Below are 22,786 nucleotides of genomic sequence, written 5' to 3'. Positions count from 1 at the left end.
AGAGTATATCCTGTCTTCTTTATTCTCTTTACACTCCATGGTTCACCCTCTAGACCTTCATAACTGAATAATAATATTATCAATAATAGCAGTAGCCTTCTCCAAGTTTTACCCAATGGAATCACAGTAATGTGCCACCTATCTCCCCCTTTAGGAAATGATTTGTTCCCAGCTACCAGGAATGCTGTTAGGATTGGCCTCCAGGCTCCTTCAGGGAATGCCTTAGGACAGCCCATAATCAAATCACTGACTGAAGTGGAAGTGGGGCAAGTGTTATAAAAATAAGTCCGTCTATTTATGTCCAAAGCAAAACAATTCTGGTGGGTATCTTTAACCCTAGAGCTCTTTGTGGGGCTATCTTTGGACCCGCATCACAGCTTGAGTCCTTTCACTGCTAATCCCGCTTCCTTCTCCCTTCCATAGGTTTTTGTCATTGTTTTAAGATTTTATTTATTTATTCTTGAGAGACACAGAGAAAGGCAGAGACTTAGGCAGAGGGAGAAGCAAGCTCCCTGCAAGGAGTGTGATGTGGAACTTGGTCCCAGGACCCTGGGATCACAACTTGAGCCAAAGGCAACTGCTCAACCACTGAGCCACCCAGGAGCCCCATCCCTTCCACAGGTATTAACAGAAGTGCTAGAAGAGCACTGCTGAATAAACAATGGCACACTAAACTCATCTTGGTCAGCCTCTTGGAGAGCCCAGGCTGTGATACACTCTATCTAATTTGTTTTGAGTAATGGACAGATTTATCTTCTGGAGAAATCATTTTCACTGTACAACTTTTCTCTACAGTCTGACGAATCAACTATAAATTTTTTTGCCTCAGCTTGAAGGCTTATTGTAAATTTGACAAATCCTAATCCTAATGACTCTATCATGTAATTCCTACTCCAGTCAGCTAATTCTCCTCATAGTTTTCCATGTATATTTATTTCTACTTTTGTCTTTGCTCCTACTTTCATTTCTGTTTAGAATGCCCATCCTTCCTGTCATCTAAATCTTACTTTTTCTTCAAGCTCAATTAAAATCTCACCTCCTTGAAGTCTTCCCAATTCTTGCATTCTACTTGATATCTTCCCTCCTGAATTCCTAAAATACTTGCAGTTAACACCACCCAGCTTAGCACTTAAATTGTCCCTTAATGGCTCCATATATCTTGTTTTATCTCAATTAAATGATAAAGAAGATTTATTTTTCTGTGAAAATATAAAAGAGCAGAAGTAGGCTCATATATAAAGATATCCAGTAACTACCTAAATAATAAATCCCAGGGTTTTTGTTTTTGTTTTTCAGAGAAAAACTGGGCAAAAATTTCCCTGGGTCATTAGGGTGTCTATATATTTAGTACTCTCATACCTAGAGACTAGCTACTTTTTTCTTATATATTAAAACAAACAGGGGCGCCTGGGTGGCTCAGTCAGTTAAGCACCTGACTCTTGATTTTGGTTCAGGTCATGATCTCAGGGTTGTGAGATCGAGCCCCATGTTGGGTTCTGTGCTGGTCATGGAGCCTGCTTAGGATTCTCTCTCTTCCTCTGCCCTTTTCCTCCAAGAAATATAACTAACTAAATAATAAAATAGGGACACCTGGATGGCTCAGCGGTTTAGCACTGAGGTGTGATCGGCCCAGGGTGTGATCCTAGAGTCCCAGGATCGAGTCCCACATTGGGCTCCCTGCATGGAGCCTGCTTCTTCCTCAGCCTGTGTCTCTGCCGTTCTGTGTCTCTCATGAATAAATACATAAAATTTTAAAAAATAATAATAAAATAAAACAAAAAGGCCTAATTTATCATATTCTTTTTCTGTTCTAAATTATGTCAATAAACAATGCTTATAATTCAGCTTTAAGTCCTCCTCACTTTTCAACCTTTTACCCAGCAATCTACCTGCAAGGAAGGCAGGTATGAAAAATAATTTTAACGACTCATAGATTCCCACTCCAGTAATTCCCTGCCCTTTATCTATCCTATCCAGATACTTTAACTCTACTGTTGATAGATTCTGAAGATTTAATATTAAAAGGGCATCACTTGTAAATACTTGTGTACCTTTAGTAGCTATAAACATCATTACTAATTTACATCGTCTACTCTCAGGTTCCCTGAATATGCTGCACGTGTTTTCATGGCAGGACACTGAAATGGGGGAGTCATGACAGGTATGCTCTTAGGTCAGAACTTTGAAGGCATTTATATAAAATTAATCCCTTTGAATAGTCTATAAAATGTAAATAACTGGACATCTATACAGCCTCTCATAATTTCCAGAGAAATATTCTATTGGCTTTTTTTTAATAAATTTATTTTTTATTGGTGTTCAATTTACCAACATACAGAATAACACCCAGTGCTCGTCCCATCAAGTGCCCCCCTCAGTGCCCGTCACCCATTCACCCCCACCCCCCGCCCTCCTCCCCTTCTACCATCCCTAGTTCGTTTCCCAGAGTTAGGAGTCTTTATGTTCTGTCTCCCTTTCTGATATTTCCCACACATTTCTTCTCCCTTCCCTTATATTTATTGGTTTTCTTTTTATTGAGATTTTTAAAAGTCATTTGGAGAGCTGTGCAAAGAATCAACTCAACAATTAACTCAATTAATATTTATGTCCTTATACAGTTTTTAAATTATAATCCTAAATATTTTCTATACAATGTCCTTAAAATATTTAAAAGCCGAAAGGGACTTGGAATCAAAGAGATCTAGGGACTCTTGGGTGGCTTTGCCGTTGAACATCTGCCTTGGGCTCAGGATGTTATCCTGGGATCTGGGATCAAATCCTGTATTGGGCTCCCAGCCCGCTTCTCCTTCTGCCCGTATCTCTGTCTCTCTCTTTCTCTCTCTCTGTGTCTCTCATGAATAAGTAAATAAATCTTAAAAAAAAAAATCTGGACAGCCCTGGTGGCGCAGTGGTTTAGTGATGCCTGCAGCCTGGGATATGATCCTGGAGACCCGGGATCAAGTCCCATGTCGGGCTCCCTGCATGTAGCCTGCTTCTCCCTCTGCCTGTGTCTCTGCCTCTCTCTCTCTCTCTCTCTCTCTGTGTCTCTCATGAATAAATAAATAAAATCTTAAAAAAAAATCTAAATAAAGAAAACGGAGTGCTCGAATTCTATTTCAACTGAGAAACATTAGCACAAATATGCTTGGTACTCATTCTTTCTACCTGTACCTTTTCAAAATCTTCAGTTGTGAAGTTCTTAGAAGCTACATAAAGCTGCCCTTCAGGATCAATGGCTTTCTTTAAAGTATGTTGCACAGTAGAAAGAAGTGGGTAGAAAGAAGATGATTCATTGCAATTAATCAATAATCCAAATGTCTCTAGGAGATTAGCTGGAATCAAACTGCAATCCTACATCAAATGAAAATGTAAAATGCAAACATTAAACTCTGACATTTCCAAAAACACTTCAGAAATAATTATAAATTAAGTATTGTTTATAATTATTTAAATTACTAAGATAGTTATAATATTATTTCATTACAGTAAATTATAGGACTGTTTATTTTATTTTATTTTATTATTTGTTATTATTATTATTTAAAATGATTCCTGAGTAGCAAGGGAACTCAATATGATCAATTTTTTAATGCTCTTTATTATTATTACTTTTAAATATTTTCTTTATTTATTCATCAGAGACACACAGAGAGAGGCAGAGACACAGTCAGAGGGAGAAGCAGGCTCTAGGCAGGAGGCCTGATGGGGAATTTGATCCCAGGACTCCAGGATCACACACTGAGCCAAAGGCAGACACTCAACTACTGAGCCACCCAGGTATCTCTTTATTATTTTCTTATACATTATTCATTAAAGCCTACTCTACTGCCTATTCAAATAATAATTTCTAGTAAACAGACACCTTCTTTGCCTCACTAAAAAAATGAAAAATTTCAAACAACTGCTTCATTATTTAGCTCTAGTATCCTATTAAAGATAGGAATGGGTTAATAACAAAACATTAAGAACAACAAAAATATTGAGATTAAAATCTGTGATTAGGGATCCCTGGGTGGCGCAGCGGTTTGGCGCCTGCCTTTGGCCCAGGGCGCGATCCTGGAGATCCGGGATCGAATCCCACGTCAGGCTCCCGGTGCATGGAGCCTGCTTCTCCCTCTGCCTGTGTCTCTGCCTCTCTCTCTCTCACTGTGTGCCTATCATGAATAAATAAAAATTAAAAAAAAAAATCTGTGATTAAATTCCCCAAACATTCTAGAAGTAAAATATACATATAGCTCACCATCTGACCAATTAGAGTGTTGGTTTTCTGCATATTTTTCCTTGAAGATGAATCCATATCAACAAAAGACCAAAAACTGCACTGAACTGGAAAAGTCATGTGTTGATTAACATCATTCCCAAACTTCTTTCCTGGGATGTATACTGTGATGCTTCTGCTTTCCAAAACTAGGTCAAAAGACATTACCCATTTATTATTTAGGTTCATTTTGGTCTATATTTCTACAAATTAATAACAAAATACTATTATATAGCATTTTACTGCCTAAGTGTTGGACAGTAAAGGCACAAGTAAATTGGTTGTTTGCAAGACATGGCTAAAATTAGAGGTTCTGTCAAAAAAAGAACAAGACAAGAAAAATATTTGAATGTTTATGTGTCCCATGACTTGATGAGAACAACAGTCTACAGCATGTAGCTGGAATTATGGTGAGTGTCTGGGTGGAATAGGCAGAGTGTTAAGAGACTGATCATATAGTTCATGCTTACAAGGGGGGCTGAAATTAAGCAATGTTCTTTTATGTGGAAAAAAGAAAGCAGGACATATATGTGAGAGTGAAAGAGGGTAAGTAAGATTGAGAGAGAATATAAACTACAACGACTAGGGGAAAATATATTTCAAATCCAACATGCTGAAAACCAAATTCATCATTTCTCCTCTTCAAATGGCTCTGTATACATTACTCACAATTAGGGGTATCACCATCCAACTACTTAAAACCCATGTACAAAAAAAGTAGAAGTAACATAATCTCCTTTTTATCCTTCCTTCACCCCTTACAACCATTCAATATATGGATTCAATCTGATTCCTAAGATTCTATCTTCCAAATATTTATCAAATTAGCCTTCATTCATGATAACAGAGTCTTTTGCTTATATGTATCTTTCCCTTGGGTCATAAGGTAAGTATATATTTTTGACACTATAGAAACTGCCAGAACAGTTTTCAAAAAGGTTGTACTATGTACCAACAGTATATAGGAATTCCAGTTTTTCCACAACCTTGGTAACATTTGTTGTCAATCTTTTTAGTTTTTGTCATTCTAGTAGCCAGGGCCAGCTACTTAATATGTGAGTCCAGTGTAGACTAAAAATATGGGCTCCTTAATCAAAAGCAAGGGAAAAGCTACTGTTAAGAGTACTAATATGTAAAGCTTTTTCCTTTAAAAATATTTTATCATTTATGAAATGTAATAAGACTGGTCTGGAGAAATCAGAATCCTCATCCTTTACTGGTGGGAATGTAAAATTGCATAGCCACTGTGGAAAACAGTTCGGTGGTTCCTCATTAAGTTAAACACAGAATTACCTTATGATCTAGCATTCCACTTCTAGGTATATACCCAAGAATTGAAAGTAAGGACTCAAACAGATACTTGGACTCCAATGTTCAGAGCAACATTATTCACAACAGCCAAAGATAGAAACAACCTAAGCATCTCTCAACAAATGAGTGAATTTTAAAAAATGGTATGTACATTAAATGGAATCTTATTCAGCAATGAGAAAAGAGATTCTTGAATAGACAAATTCATAAAGACAAAGTAGAGTAGAGGTTACTAGGGGCTGGAGGTAGGGGGAAGGATACGGTGTTACTGTATAAATGGGTACAGAGTTTCTGTTAGGCATTATGAAAAGTTCTGGAAATGGAGAGTAGTAATGATTACATAACATTGTGAATGTACTAAATGCCACTGAATTATATACTTTAAAATGGTTAAAATGGTAAATTTTATGTTATGTGTATTTCACCATAGAGAACTCCTTCAACTTGGAAAAGAATATCTATAAAAAACCTATAACTAACATCATATTTAATGGTGACAAACTCAAAACTTTCCTGCTAAGATCAGGAATAAGACAAGGATCTCTCTTTTCACCACTGTTTCTCTTTTTCTTTTTTTTTTTTTAAAGATTTTACTTATTTATTCATACTACACTTGATCTTAGCCAAAAGGTGGAGAAGCGATAGATTTTACTTATTTATTCATGAGAGACAGAGAGAGAAAGGTAGAGGGAGAAGCAGGCTTCCCACGAAGCAGGGAGCCAGTAGGGACTCTATCCCAGGACCCCAAGATAATGACCTGAGCTGAAGGCACAAGCTTAAATGACTGAGCTACCCAGGGAGCCCTCACCACTGTTTTTCAACATCAGAGTGAAGTCCAAGCTAAAAACAGCAGACAAGAAAAGTAATCTGGGCCAATAAAAACTTACATGTTAGCACAACTTAAGGCAAAAGCCAAAACAGAGCATTTGTATATTAAATTTCTCTTTTTATTTATAAAGGTAAAAGGAGAAATATTTAATATAATTTCTCAATTCCTAAAATGTGTACAATACAAAGCTGTTAAGTAACTCCTTGACAATAATGATACTATCAAACAGGTAAAAATTAATTAGAAAAAAATATTGTTTACCTGATTGAAGCTGTTCTAGTTTATCTTTTTTGTGTGAAGCCAAGTCTCCTATAAAGCAGATACCACCTTTAGCTAGCAAAGCACTGCCAGCTTGAATGCTAACTGCTCCAGTTCCATATTTATTCCTGGTTAGAGTAGGAAAAATTTCAGTAGAGACTGGATTACGTATACCACGGGGCACAAGGTTTATACTAAAATTCAAAAGCCTAGGAAAAAATAAATTACTCATTACTATTATTCAATGTTTGACTTTCAGAAGTGATAATGTATAACAGCTACACAATTAAATTTAATCTGAATGTTTCATGAGCAACTTTTTTTTTAAGATTTTATTTTTAAGTAATCTCTATACCCAACATGGGGCTCATACAACCCAAGTAATCTCTATACCCAACATGGGGCTCATACAACCCTGCAACCAAGAGTTGCATGGTCTACTGACTGAGCCAGCCAGACACCCCTAGTGAACACCTTTTCTAAGGATAAAAACATATATGAGACATGGTCCTTAACTTGGAAGGTTCACAGCCTAAAAAAGAGAGACATAAACAAAAAACTAAAACACAATGTGTTTTCATGAGAACATCCACAGGAGAGTATTACTTCTTCCTGGAAGGAAGTCAGAGAAAGGTACAAAGAGATGACATTTGAACTGGGCCTTCCTCTTTATGGATTGCTTTCTTTTGTTTATTCAGAATTTTTGCATTTAGGCTTGCCAATAGCCCATAAAGACTATCTCTGCTGCCTATTTATCATGGTAACTCTTGATATATCTTTCTGTTTTCTAATCTCTTTGCCAATTGCCTCAGCCTCTTCATTTCTCAAATTTAGATTTTTTAAAAAAGATTTTATTTATTCATGAGAGACAGAGAGAGAGAGAGAGAGAGAGAGGCAGAGACGGAGGCAGAGGGAGAAGCAGGCTCCCCACGGGGAGCCCAGTGTAGAACTCGTTCCTGGAACTCCAGGATCACGCCCTGAGCAGAAGGCAAGACACCCAACAACTGAGCCACCCAGGTGTCCCTCAAATTTAAATTTTAAGAAAGGCTTATGATTGTCTTAGCTTCGCTTTCAAATCCTTGCCACAGAAATCATAGCTTGGGGCGCCTGGGTCTGCCTTCAGCTCAGGGCGTGATCCCTCAGTCCTGGGATTGAGTCCCACATGGGGCTCCCCACGGGGAGCCTGCTTCTCCCTCTGCCTCTGTCTCTCATGAATAAAGAAATAAAATATTAAAAAAAAAAAAAAGAAATCACAGCTTGCTGGTGCAATCAACTATAATGAGCAGACATAGACATCCAGTGTAAAAGAGGACGAAGCAGTATTTTTAAATATGGATAGGTAGATGCTATAAAATTTCTAGTGTTTATGCCATTCCAAGATATTTGGATGTTAGTTTGAAGATATATAAATGGGGGAATGAGATTTATTAAGAAACTTTTGCAAAAGTGTATAGCAGTGGTTTTCAACCCTAGCTCAGATTAAAATCACCTGGGGAGATTTTTAAAATTCCAATGGCAAGCCCCACCCCAAACCATTCTAAGGGTGGGGCAAAGTCACAAATATTTTTTTAAAAATTCTCCCAAGTGGGGCACTTAGGTGGCTCTGTCAGCTAAGCATCCAGCTTTTGATCTCAACTTGGGTCTTGACTCAGGGTCATGGGCTCAAGCTCCATGAGGTGCTCCATGCTGGGCATGGAGCCTAGTTAAAAAGGAAAAAAAAATTCTCCCAGATAATTTTAATATGCAGGAAGGCTGAGAACCTAGTTATATAGAACAAGGGGTCTCAAACTTGTCTGTCGACACATTGGAATCCAATGAGAAATTTTTTTTTTAAGATTTTATTTATTCATTCATAGAGACACACACACAGAGAGAGAGGCAGAGACACAGGCAGAGGGAGAAGCAGGCTCCATGCAGGGAACCTGATGTGGGACTCGATCCCAGTTCTCCAGGATCACACCCCAGGCTGCAGGCGGCGCTAAACCGCTGCACCACGGGGGCTGCCGGAGAAATTTTTTTTTTTTGAAATTTTTTTAAAATAGTGATAAAAGGTCACATAATGTAAAGTCAAAATACAAAAATCAATTATATTTCTATATATTCGCAGCAAACGTGAAAAATGAAATTAATAAAACACTACTATTTTTAATAACATCAATATTTTCAAATATCTAGAAATCACTAGCAAAATACAGGCAAGACCTTTATAAAACATTGCTAAGAGAAATTAAGGAAGATTTAAATAAATGGAGATATACACTACATTCATGGATCAAAAGACTCAATATTGTTAAGATGTAAATTCTCCCTAAAATTGATTTATAAGTTAAATGCAGTTCCAAAAAAATCTTTAATGGCCTTTTTTTGGGGGGTGGTGAGAGATTGGTATTAATATATGGATTCTAAATTTTATAAGAAAATGAAAAGGACCTAAAATAGTGAAAAAGAATCTTGAAAATGAAGAATAAAGTTGTACCACTTGATTTAAAACTTAACATAGAACTACAATAATAAAAAATGTATGGTACTATATAATTATGGACAAATAGGTCAAAATAACAGAAAAGAGTTCAAATTGATTTAGGTATAAAAGTTCAATTTTATACCTAGTTTATATCCAGTTCAACTGATTTCCAACAATGGTGCCACAACAATTCAATGAGGAACGGAAACTCTTTTCTTTCTTTCTTTCTTTTTTTTTTTTTTTTAAGATTTTATTTATTTATTCATGAAAGACACAGAGAGAGACACAGGCAGAGGGAGAAGCAGGCTCCATGCCAGGAGCCCAATGTGGGACTTGATCCTGGGTCTCCAGGATTACGCCCTGGACCGAAGGCATGAGCCAAACCACTGAGCCACCCAGGGATCCCCCAGAAAGTCTTTTCTTTCTTTCTTTTTTTTTTTCAGAAAGTCTTTTCAACAAAAGGTATGGAAAAACTGTATAAATGCATAGGAAAAAAACATTAATCTTGACTCCTATCTCACACCATATATAAAAATTAACTTATGATGAATAGCAGACCTAATATGAAAGCAAAAACTACAATGCTCCTAGAATAAGATATAAAAAAAAATCTTTATGACCTTAGTGTAGGAAAAGATTTTTTTTTTAGGGTTTTATTTATTTATTCATGAGAGACACTGAGAGAGGCAGAGACATAGGTAGAGGGAGAAGCAGAGTCCCTCCAGGGAGCCTGATGTGAGACTTGATCTCAGGACCCCGGGATCATGACCTGAGCCAAAGGCAGACACTCAACCACTGAGCCACCCAGATGTCCCTGGAAAAAATTTCTTAAACAGAATCCAGAAAACTCTAAGCTTAAAAAAAACCAATAAATTGAATTTCATCAAAATGAAAAAGTTTGCTCATCAAAGACATTTTTAAGGCAAAAAAAAAAAAATACTAGCTTTAGACTAAAAGAAAAATCTCATGGTACATATATGTAACAAAGGATGTATATGGAGAACAATCCCACCTAACAGTGGGCAAAGGACTTGAACAGACAGATACTTCATAAAAGAAGATATGTGAGCAGCCAATATGCCAATAAGCAAAGACCAGCAGGCATCAGTTGAAATGTAAATTACAAACATAACGTGATACCATTTCACATGCACCAGAATGGCTAAATTGAGAAAGACTGACAATACCAGATGTTGGTGATGATAGAAACAAGTGGAACCTTACATTGTTGGTAGAAATGTAAAATGGTATAACCACCTTGGAAAACCTTTTGGCAGTATCTCATAAAGTTAAATATATACACCTACCTAATAACATAGCAATTCCAGTTCATATCCAAGAAAATGAAAATACAAGTCCAGAAAAAAGACCTGTATAGGAATGTTTACAGCAGATTCATTTATAATAGTGAAAACATGCAAAATCCAATGTCCATCAATGGGAGAATGGATAAACAAATTCTGGTACATTCATATAATGGACTACTACTCATCAATAAAAACAATGAACTACTGACATAGACAACTGGGTCAATCTAAAAAACATGTAGAGTGAAAGAAAGTAGGCCCAAAAGAGTATGTATACATTGTATGATTCTTTTTTTATGAAGTTCAAGAACAGGAAAATTGACCTATGGTGACAGAAATCACCTATGGAGATAGGAATTAAATGAAGGAGCTTTCTGAGGTGATGGAAATGTTCTATATCTTATTGTGATGGTGGCTATTGCAGTGCATGCACTTGTCAAAACTTACTGGATTATATACTTAAGATCTGATTATTTTACTACATATAGATTTTAACTAAAAAGCAAAAATATCTCCTATCACCCCAAATACCACAGAAGACAAACAGAAAAAGAGACAAAGGCCTTAATTTACATGAGATATCACAAATCATTTAGAAATAAACTAAATAGAAAATGGACAATAATAGTCAAAGAGGTTCAAAGAAAAATAAAAGTGTTTAACAAGCTCTAACTGATGCTAATCTAATTAAAGAAATGCAAATTAAAATAAAATACCATTTTCCACCCATCAGAAGGCTAAATTTTAAAAGTCTGATAATACCCAGTGTTGGTGAGGCTGTGAGGAAACAAATACTCTTATGCTCATCCATGGAAGATTAAATTGGTGCAATCTGTAGCAGTTAGTACCACATTTACATTGCAATTTAATTTTAGCAAAACATCATCTGTCCAATTAAGTTAATTTGCATTTTTTACATTTTAAATTCATTCTATAAATTTGTTTTTGCTTTACAAATGCATCCAAGGTATTAATACAAGAAGTTTATCCCTAGCTTTTGAACACTTAAGTAACTTTAAAAATGGTACTTCCTAGTGGGGAGCCCCAAAATGTTGAGTAGATGTTTATTCCAAAGTTAGGATGATAGCCCCAAAACAGTAATTGTGGCACTTTTCACAGACTTATTTGGATACAGTGCATGAGTATTTTTTAATGGAATCTTGTAGAAAAATAAGACAATGGCTTGTTGGCTCTTAGGGGGAAGATTATTTTTAAATGAAAGCAAAGTACAAAAGCAGAACACTGATCTAGGAAATGAGGGAAAAGGAAGCCTGTTAAGGATGCATTTATTTGTAAACTAGGTCTGAGTGGGGAATTGGTTGAAATTTTGAATGGTTAGATCCTCAAAATACTGAAGCAAATATCCAATTAATCAATTCCTGTTTCTAAAGTTTTGAACTTCGTTAATAAAAGTTTGTTTTAAATATTTATACTGTCCAGATAAATTCTAAATATTTGTCTTGTAATAATGCTCATGGAAAGGATTTATGCAAATCTATGACCACTTTACAATTTGAAAACATTCATGTCACATATTTTACCTGTCTATAAGTAGAGTATCACTTGTTATAATTAAAATATCCAGGCAATCTTTCAGTTCCTTGTTACGGTCACATGTTTGTACCAGACTCATCAGTAAACAGAGCTTGAGCAAATTATAAGTCCCAGGAGGAACAATTTGTGATGCAAAGATATTGGCAAGTATTGCTGTAAATTTCCAGCATGAGTTGGACGTCAAAGAGAGAAGATCCTTGAAATTGTTGCTAATTCCTGAGGGAACTGAAAATAAATATTAACACATTTTTAAAAAGGGTTTTTAAAACAAGAAAATGACATTATAGATCTCTAATTCCATTTATCTAAAATATTATCAAATTGTAGTTCTAGTAATGCCATATGGATTCAAATTCTTATAATAATATTAAATTATTATATATAGTAAATATATGAAATTATGATTAGAGGTCACTCTAGTCTCTTAATTTTATCCCAGGAAATATAACAGAAGGAAGCAGTTACCCCATGAGTCCACACAGTGGGGGGCAAGCAAATACCTAGTTCTTTTACTTTTAAGGAAAACACAGCCAGGTCAGAGGCCTCCTGTATTGCAGTGTTTGCTTTTATATTTCTGTTTAAAACAATACCACCTTTAGTGAGAGCTAAATAGTAGAATGGGAAATATTTGAATGTTGTTGTTAAAAGGGAAGATTTACTGTCTATTACGGAAGATTTACTATTACTTTGAAAGCACTGTACTGTACTTTACTGTAACATTCTAGATCTTTTCCACTCCCCTACTCTATCCAGCTCCTGAAAGAAATGAGTGATTTAATCCAATTGATCACTGGGAAGAATAGCTGTGCATACATAACCTACTCCCTTTCTCCTTCCTCTTAAGCCACCATCATAAAGCAATTATTTCCTATATCCATTTATACCTACGGACCAAGGGAGACCTACTTTAGTGTAGCTCCTGACACATTTGGGTGGTTAAATCTGCCTAATTCTGTAGTGCAGCATGAGAAAAAATACATTTTCACCTACATATAAATCATGCTCTGCTGCCAAATCAATAAACTGGAAACACTTCAAAGAAAAAAATATCTAAAATATCATTAAAATATGTATTGTCCATTAGTGCTTCCTTTCATCAATATTTTTATTCTTTTAAGAAACTTTTCTCTTCTGGGATGCCTGGGTGGCTCAGCGGTTGAGCATCTGGCTTTAGCTCAGGGCATGATCCCAGGTCTGGGGATCAAGTCCCACATCGGAATCCCTATGAGGAGCCTGTTTCTCCCTCAATCTATGTCTCTGCCTCTCTCTGTGTGTCTCTCATGAATAAATGAAATCTTTAAAAAAAAAGAAAAAAAAAACTTTTCAAGACAGGCAGAGGTATCTAGTATCTACTTGCATTTAAATTCAACTTGGGCCTCTATTATTGCAGATGGTTAACTAATGATTCCAAAAGAAATTCTAACTCTATTCAAGATTTAACTAGTCTTTTCCTACTTTATTTGTGTGCCAAGTTAAAAGATTAGGTCTGCTCTCCACTTTTACTTAATGCTAATTTACGTTTGAGTTGTTAAAGGAAATTACCAGTATTAAGGTATATTTTAGCCCCCATCTGCCTTTCTCTTTTGTCTTATTTCTTGATTGGTTCAGAAGTCAGATGAGGAAAAGGATGCTACTGTATTGGGTTCTTTTTCTCAGGCCACGAGTTACTTTGTCTTAGTCAGAAAACAAAAGGTTGGGTAGAAAAACCTTTTGATGAATCTCTAACTCTTGGCATCTGGACACAATTTTCTCATTGCTAATTATGAAAAAATCAAAAGGTTTAGGCAAAAAACAGAGTCCTTCCTGTGGACAAGATTCTACATTATCACATTTTATTTTTTTAAAGCATTTATTGTGTGAAATCATCTTGTTGATTAGTTTACATGATTACTGATTGTCTACCACGACTTAAAAGTAGGAACCTTGATTGCCCTAATTACAACTATATACCTAGTGCTTAGAAGAGTGTCCAGCAATACTTATTTCCTGACCAAATACTTATTTCCTGAACACATGGACTTAAATTTAAATATCTGTTAATATATGATACTAACAATTTTCTTACCTTTTGGATCGCAAAAAATGATACTGTTTGCCTCTATACAGACAGCAGTTTGTGAAGTTTTTACACATGTTGGAATTCCAATAATTTTATACTCACTTCCTATATTCATTTTACCCACTGATTCATCTAAGATTAGTAAACACAAAGAAAATATGTATTCACTAAATGAAACTTTACATGATCATATGGTTCTAAGATCTAGAACTAATAACTCAGTAGTCAAGCTGGTTGTAAAGTATCTACCTTTGTTTAGTACAGTATCTATACAGAGTAGCACTAATAGTGTAAATTGAGGCAATTTTATTGCTGATAAGTTTTTATATTTATAGGCAATGACGAGTTAACCTCAAGAAGCATGAGACATAGCAACTAGATAGTCTCCTTTAATATAACTAAAGGAAAAAAAAGATCTTTCTATTTAAGGCAAAACATCTTTTCATTAAATGACAAAAACATAGTTTAATAATTATAATTATAATTCCCTTATACATAATAATTCGAGAAAAAAATAATTTATAAGTATTGTTCACTGCCTACAATATAGACAAGGTATTTTTACACATATTATCTAATTGAAAACTATTAGATATTGTTATTCCTGCTTTGTACCTGAAGAAATTGGGAAGTTAAGTAAATGGTACAAGTCTAAACAATATGTAGCAGAACTGAAACTCACATCTAGATCTGCCTATCTCCAAAGTCTACCTTCTTGCACTATGCTAGATTTTCCTTTTCACATCTACAGACTGGGCAAAGCTTTTGCACAAATTCAAAATTGATTGATAGACTGACTGTTTTAAGTAGGCTCCACGCCCAGCATTGGAGCCCAATGCGGGGCTTGAGCACAGGATGGCAAGATCAAGACTTGACCTGAAATTGAGTCAGACACTTAACCAACTAAGCCACCCAGGCACCCCTCAAAATTTATCTTAAAAACACATACTAAAGGGACACCTGGGTGGCTCAGCGGTTGGGCAGTTGCCTTCGGCTCAGGGTGTGATCCTGGAGTCCCGGGATCGAGTCCCAGGTCGGACTCCCTGCATGGAGCCTGCTTCTCCCTCTGCCTCTCATGAATAAAAGAATAAAATCTTAAAAAAATAAAAATAAAAACATATACTAAAAACCTTTATCCTCCAATACACAGTTAGAAGTTGGGTGGTTGTAAGGCTATAAAGAAAGGCTTAAGGGCAGCCCTGGTGGCTCAGCAGTTTAGCACTGCCTTCAGCCAAGGGTGCGATCCTGGAGACCCAGAATCTAGTCCCATGTCAGGCTCCCTGCATGGGGCCTGCTTCTCCCTCTGCCTGTGTCTCTGCCTCTCTCTCTCTCTCTCTATGTCTCTCATGAATAAATAAATAAAATCTTAAAAAAAAAAAAAAAAAAAAAAAAACCCAAACCAAAAAACATAGGCTTTGAGGCCAGAAAGCCTGAATTTGAATCATGACTATGCCACATATTTAGCTATGTGACTTTGGACAAGTAACTTCTCTGTGCCTGAATTTCCAAGTTGTAAAATTGAGATAACAATAGAACTTACTTGATAGGGTTGTGACTAAATGAGTTAATATATGTAAGAGTGCCTGGCACACAGTTAGTGCTATATAAAAATTACCTATTATCATCTGTGCTTACATGCTTGCCTCATCCTTGTCAGGCCATGGTGGAAAGAGTTTTTGTTTGGGTCTCTACTTCCCTAGCTCTTGATTTTCTTTCTATTTTTTTTTTTTAATTTTGTTATACATGGTTGACATCCAAGTTCTCTCTTTTTAAACAGTTTAACTCCTCCAATTTCAACCCAAGAAAAGAGGCTGAGACCCATCCTCATTTTCACAGTTCCAGCTTTTCAGTGAAGATTCACCCTTCCCTGGGTGATTGATACCGAAAATGATTTCCTCTATGGCAGACTCTGTCCACTCACAGGTTTTTACTCATGCAGTTCTCAACAGTTAATCATATGTCACAACTCAGTCATTTTTTAAACAAATATTTATTGAGGTTTTATTATGTACAGTAAAAAAAAAAAAAAAGTCCTTACTTTCATGAAATTTACATTATAAAATAACTCCAGGGCCTCTTCAACAGCTCAGTTGGTTAAGTGGCTGACTCTTGGTTTCAGCTCAGGTTATGTCTGGTCTCCCTGCTCAGTAGGGAGTCTGCTTTCCCTCTGCTCCTCCCTCTGCTTGCACATACTCTCTCTTTCAAATAAATAAATAAATCTTTAAAAAAAATAAATAAAATAACCCCAATATTTACATAATATACAACATAAAATGATGGGAGACCATTACCATAAATAATTGTATCCCTGAAATTTAGCACAGTGCTTAGAGCATAGCAGGTGCTAATACCTTTTTAAGTTAATGATATATGACTTAATAACTGATATATTAGCTAATATGACTCTTTAAAACACTCAAAAAGATACCTGTGATTCTTAAGCTATAGAAGCACCATTTATAATACATGGCTATAAACAAATCAATTACATATTTCATATATTTTAGAGCAATTGGTTTTTAGTTCATACAAAACTTACTTACCTCTTAGAAAAATTGTAAGAGATTGAAACCTAAATGGCTGGTTGTTAGAATATCCTTTAAAAGCCTGAAGTGCCTTTGCTGTGATTATTTCAACTATCTGTTTATCTTAAGGCAAACAGCAAAAAGAATAGTTATTTGAATATACATTTAATTGAATTTCCACATTAACATATCAAACACTATTTTAAAATTTGTAATTACAAAATATAAATGCATTTTTACCACCAAGTACTCTAAATTTTCTGTCTTCTTGAAGCGAAGATGAACATAGATTACACAAAAAGTCATTTCTTACTGTTGCAGATTCTGTAGCACCAGGCACATGCACTCTTATATATTGAAATCCTGAAAGAAAACAAAGGTAAGCTAAATTTGACTTTAGATTTAGCTATCCATTTTCAGTCCTTTAAAATTAATCTAATTCAAAGTATAATTCAATTTTGCATATGGGTTCAGAGCAGTTCAATGAACATTTATTGCACGGCTATTTCTTGCCAGGCACTATGCCAAGGTACTAGTGATATGGATACTTAAACATACAGTTTCAAAAAGCAGCAATAAGAAACAGATAATTTCAATAAGTGGTATTCATTTAGAGTGGCATAGAGAGGAATGGCATCCAACCCAATGAGAAGTGGGGATGAATGGAAAAGATGTCCGAAGAGGGACTGAAGTGAAGTTAAGCCAAAGGTTTGAGAGACGACATTACAGGGAGAGGTAACAGCATGAACAGTCATGAAACAATGTGTGAGAACAAGTACTTCAACAATCCGAGATAGTAGGGAAAGAAAAGAATGCACTCTTCAAGATTACGCAAAGTGAACTTATAAACATGAAATACCAAGTTTTATTCTATTCTTTCTACTCTATGAATGTTTCATAACTAATGGTAAACATGATTTAGGATTAAACAATAAATTGCTTGATGCTTTGATTTTACATTTTTGTATCTACCTTTTGAAAGAGGGCATGCTTCATCCGAACAAAGAAATCTTGCACCTTGTGTATACTTGGTTACAGTTGTCATTGAAATTACAATTCCTTGCATCATATAAAATCTTTGAGATGCATAATCAAGTGGAAACTCACAAAGATCAAGACTATAACTTCGCAGTTGTGGTAAATGTGTTAACTTCAGCACTATATTAATCTAATAAGAATGTAAAAAATGGTATTAATAAAAATTGCAGATCCAACTGGACTTGCATTACACTATAGTAAGTATATCTGTGGAGTAAATCAAGTAAATGATTTGTTACTGTTATTAGGAAACAAAATTTAAGCATAAGAAAAAAGATTTAAATATAAAATTAAAGATGTAAACCCCTTAAATCTTACATTTTAATTGAAAATATTATTATGAATTATTTTTCTTTATTTTTTTTAATTTTTTTTTATTATTTATTTATGATAGTCATACAGAGAAAGAGGCAGAGACATAGGCAGAGGGAGAAGCAGGCTCCATGCACCGGGAGCCTGATGTGGGATTCGATCCCGGGCCTCCAGGATCGCGCCCTGGGCCAAAGGCAGGCGCCAAACCACTGAGCCACCCAGGGATCCCTGAATTATTTTTCTTTAAAACCACTAATTCCTGGCTATAAAACAAGACCTACACTGAAAAGACCTACAAAACAATGACAATCTAATACTAATGAATACTTTTAGTGCCAGACTGTGATCTCTTAAATATAATTTTTCACCAAAAGGAACCAAGGCTGCTTAAGGTAAATGACTGACTGTAGGTCTGGGGCAGAAGATATACCAGATGGACCTCCTGCACCTCCATGTGCCAGAAACCAAGGGAGCTACAAAAAAATTAAAACATGGGATGTGCCAAAAGGACATAAAAGCAAACTCCAAGGGACTCCCAATGATCAAAAGTACAATAATATAAATATCAAAAAGAGTGACAAAGATTCATTGAAATATATTAGAAATATTTTAAAATTTATGAGTTACTCATAATAATAAAGAAAGGAAAAACAAAACCAAGAAAATTATTGGTCATTATTGGAGGCTCCTAGATTTCAATTCATTATTCTCTGAAAATTTATTTTTTTTATTTTTTTATTTTTAAAATTTTTAAAAATTCTTTAAAAATTTTTTTATGACAGTCATACACACACACAGAGAGAGAGAGAGAGAGAGAGAGAGAGAGGCAGAGACACAGGCAGAGGGAGAAGCAGGCTCCCTGCACTGGGAGCCCGACGCACATCTCCAGGATCGTGCCCTGGGCCAAAGGCAGGCACCAAACCGCTGCGCCACCCAGGGATCCCTATTCTCTGAAAATTTATAAATGGAAAGAATCAACCATTTATTCTGCCTTTCAGGTACAAACTGTATTTCAGGGTGACCAAATAGTTGATGAGAGAAAACTTCTGCTATAGAATAACTTCAACTAATAAATTCAGAAAGGTTGCTGAAATTAGAAAAATCACAATTTTGCAACTTCTAATGAAATAATGGATTCTAAGTAATGGCCATCAGTGGCTGTAAAAACGATTAGGTGAATATTGATGGGAGAGTATATATTGAAGAGATCAGACTGACATTACCAGAACCCACTGATCAGTAATTCTGAGATTACTAAAAGTGGAAAAACAGTGTATTTCTAATGTAGTGCAATATAAAATACATGACAATAAGTATGACTTATTCTTGTCAAAATGAGTTGAATCTGAATTTTTTTTTTTTATTTTATCCATAAGACAGAGAGAGAGAGACAGAGACATAGGCAGAGGGAGAAGCAGGATCCACGCGGGAAGCCTGATGTGGGACTCAATCCTGGGACTCTGGGATCACGCCCTGAGCCGAAGGCAGACACTCTACTGCTGAGCCACCCAGGTGTCCTGAGTTGAATCTGAATTTAAGCAAGTTTTTAGAGCCAATTTATATTTTCCAGAAATATGGGGTATGGAAGAATAAATACCATAAAACATAATCAGACAAATCCAGAGTATGAAACATTGTACAGAACAATTAACTAGTTTCTTCAAAAACTCAGTGGAATAAAAAAGGAAGAGGGAAGAAATTGCTCTAGGTTAAAAGAGGTTTAATGAGATACAATAACTAATTATAATGCATAGACCTTGTTTTGATTCTGATTTGGACAAATCAATTTTGAGACACTCTTGAGAGCCCAAATAGGTAATTTAAATATGACCCGGATTTTAGATGGTACCAAAAAAATTGTTATTTTGTAAGGGGTCATAATGGCACTGTGGTTATATAAGAAAAATGTCTGCAACTTTTAGAAGTTGATACTAAAGGCTGTAGGGGGTATCATTAGGATGTCTGGGATTTGCTTTAAAATATTTTGGCAAAAAATGGATGATGCAGGTATAGCAAAGTATTATAAACTATTAAATCTAAATGATAGCTATATAGAGGTTCACTGTATTATTCTCTTTGTTTTGGGGTATGTTTGAAATGTTTTATTATAAAAATTTTCAATGTTATGATAATAGAAGAAGCAAAGATGTGTATTTAAGATACTGTGTTGAACTCTGAAGAAATGTAGTCTCTTTTTTAATGAACAAAAGTATGAATATAAAAATATTTATTTACAAGTAATTATCAAGTTTTTACCTTAGGTTTCTTTGTTAAATTTAAGTAAAACTTACTTGAGTTTCAGTCTGTAATTGTCCAATTAATGAGAGAGTCTTAACAGCAGTAAAACAGACCTGTGATTTCAAACAAACAAAGTTACCAAAAATTCCACGTGGCATAAAATTATTTCTTTCTTTAACTTACTGATTGAAAAACTTGAGCAGCTTTTAAAGGCTGGTGTAAAATGTGATTTCCTAGTTCAGCATCCAATTCAGTAATATCAGAGGGATTTATTAAAATATTGAATCGATACACAGCATAACTTTGTTTTGAATCTGTAAAGATACACAAATATAAAAATGCGGATAGTTACATGTAGGGATTTATTTTAAAGTTTCTTAAATATAAAGTCCCTTTGTTGAACATACCATTGTAGGACTTGCAATCATCTATAAACTTTTGGAGGCCTCCACTTCTGTCAAGATAGATCAGGGCTGCCTCTTTCATTTTTAGATTTGACATTTTCTTCTGGTTAATGATTCTTCTCTATTACTAAGTGATTAAACTACTGGCTGGTAAAGACTACAGGTGGTGAAATGCACAGAAAAGATGAGACTACCTAGAAATAAAATAAATTAGAATTTTCAATTCATGATCTCTAATAAAACCTCGCAACTGTTCAACGTAAAACTGAGAGTGAAATGAGGTAATATTTTCAAATTTAAAAAATCCTTGCCCCCCCCCCCAAAAAAAATTCCTGCCCAAAAGGAAACAAAACTTTGTGGGTTTTTTTGCCAAATAACATTTTTTTTATCGACAGTAGGTCATACTATTCTCCACAAGATTGCAAATTTAAGAACAGGAGCCTCAACTGTCTCTTTGCAGAGTAGGTGTTCTCAAAAAATGCTTGTTGGAATAAATACTAGATGATGAGGTCCTCTTGCAGAGCTTGTTTATTAAAAAGTGAAAGTGGTAAAAGTGGTAATCAAAAATTCAATCTAAGTAAAATGTAGTTAACCTAAAAAGTCTGAGGACTTAGTTCCAGATCCAACATAACACATTAAACCTTGGTAATGAGAATGAATATGTCAAATTCATTTAAAGACAGCAAACAGTAAAAAAAAAAAAAAAAGAAAAAAAAGAAAAAAAAAACTGCAAACAGTAATTGGAAACAATAAATACCAATTGTATCAGGTGTTAGGGATAAAATGGTTAAGATTGGATCCTGCCTTCAAGGAGTTGCCAATTAAGAGAAGTCGGAGATAATGACCATCACATTTACTCATCATCAAGTATTTATTGGGCACTTAACTATTTATTAGATACCAGACTGTCCTAGACACCGGGGATACAAAGATGAGTAAAATGATTCCTACTGTTCACAAAGAGTACAATGAGAGATGAGAGATATGTAAAAAAGTTATAACTTACTTGCTATAAAAGAAATATTAATGTACTAAAGAGCACAAAAGAAACAAGATATATCAAATAGTTCACAAAATGGCATCATCCTTGTGTTAGGGTTATAATATTTTCTATTGTTTTAGGACATTTTGACTTAATACAATGGGTCATAGAGCAAAAACAATGAATTCTACTTTAAAGGTGACATTTGATAAAGATTTCACTAATTGGGGGATCCCTGGGTGGCGCAGCGGTTTAGCGCCTGCCTTTGGCCCAGGGCGCGATCCTGGAGACCCGGGATCGAATCCCACGTCGGGCTCCTGGTGCATGGAGCCTGCTTCTCCCTCTGCCTGTGTCCCTGCCTCTCTCTCTCTCTGTGTGACTATCATAAATAAATAAAACTTAAAAAAAAAAAAAAAAAAAGATTTCACTAATTGGAGGAGAGGTGAAAACAGAATTTTTCCAAAGATGGGGTAATCCCTTGTTACCCCAATTTTCAGACCTACAGTATTGAATCCATGTCCTTATTACTATTTGGAATTCAGGTCACTTTCCAAAGAAACGTAATTGAGACTTGTCCTTTTTGCCATTATACGGGGGGTAAAGTTCAGAGTTCCTCAGTGGTCATAGATACAATGATCTTAAAGTGTATGTTGTGTTCAGGACATCACATCTGTGCTTCATTTGAACACAGGGTTTTTGGGTCTGAATGAAGGGAGGCTATTGGTAATGAAATTGGTGAAAATCAGATTATTAAAGCGTTTGAAGTCCGTGACGATTATATAGGCAAAAAAGAAGCCATCCAAGTCTTTAACAGGGGAAACATGGTCAGATTTTTATGTTGGTAATCAATGCCTGCTGCCAGTGCGGAAGATGGGCTGGATAGAGAGTTGAAGATAATCAGTTTCTAGCTACTGAAATAGTCCTGAGAGATAGATGTATGGTCCAATCCAGGGCATTAGGAGTGAAATGAACTAGAGGGGATGGATTCTAGATTCTTGAAGATGTCACGCTGGACCTGGTGATCAGCCTGGGGGTGTTCTCAGGGTGGGTGGATGCTGCTGCTCTAATGGAGACATGGAACCCCGAGGAGTAGGAAAATAACGTAAAGCTCATGTGAGACACTGTAAACCCTGACAGGCTCTTGGGACACCCAGATATATACAAGGATGAGGGCCACGTAAATCACAGCTTGGAGGCCAGAAGCTTAAAAAAAAAAAAAAAAAAAGAAGCGAGTGATAAAGCCCCGG

General features: G+C 35.6%; 1 protein-coding gene across 8 annotated transcripts in view; it reads right to left on the bottom strand.

The window, feature by feature from the left end:
- MCMDC2 (minichromosome maintenance domain containing 2) overlaps nucleotides 1–22,786 on the bottom strand; it is a 38,198-nt gene that overhangs the window by 15,009 nt on the left and 403 nt on the right. For 4 of the 8 annotated variants that reach the window (XR_003147667.3, XM_025477888.1, XM_025477887.3 and 1 more), the window contains exons 2-12: nucleotides 20,561–20,751; nucleotides 20,337–20,467; nucleotides 20,207–20,266; nucleotides 17,538–17,733; nucleotides 16,806–16,928; nucleotides 16,584–16,688; nucleotides 14,047–14,172; nucleotides 11,969–12,206; nucleotides 6,660–6,865; nucleotides 4,241–4,407; nucleotides 3,172–3,351 (exon numbers count right to left, since the gene is read on the bottom strand). Coding sequence is in view for 7 of the 8 variants with exons in the window: in XM_025477888.1 (XP_025333673.1) it covers nucleotides 3,172–3,351; nucleotides 4,241–4,407; nucleotides 6,660–6,865; nucleotides 11,969–12,206; nucleotides 14,047–14,172; nucleotides 16,584–16,688; nucleotides 16,806–16,928; nucleotides 17,538–17,733; nucleotides 20,207–20,266; nucleotides 20,337–20,467; nucleotides 20,561–20,654 (1,626 nt within the window). In the remaining variant the exon portion in view is untranslated. Of the gene's footprint in view, nucleotides 1–3,171; nucleotides 3,352–4,240; nucleotides 4,408–6,659; nucleotides 6,866–11,968; nucleotides 12,207–14,046; nucleotides 14,173–16,583; nucleotides 16,689–16,805; nucleotides 16,929–17,537; nucleotides 17,734–20,206; nucleotides 20,267–20,336; nucleotides 20,468–20,560; nucleotides 20,752–22,042; nucleotides 22,609–22,786 lie in introns of those variants that run through there. The other 4 variants (XM_049103849.1, XM_025477889.3, XM_025477890.3 and 1 more) reach the window with 4 other exon arrangements.

Source organism: Canis lupus, chromosome 29 (assembly GCF_003254725.2).
Source record: "Canis lupus dingo isolate Sandy chromosome 29, ASM325472v2, whole genome shotgun sequence".
NCBI classification, from domain to species: Eukaryota; Metazoa; Chordata; class Mammalia; order Carnivora; family Canidae; genus Canis; species Canis lupus.
Note: the sequence above shows the minus strand (reverse complement) of the source record. Positions and strands in the feature narration are given on the sequence as shown.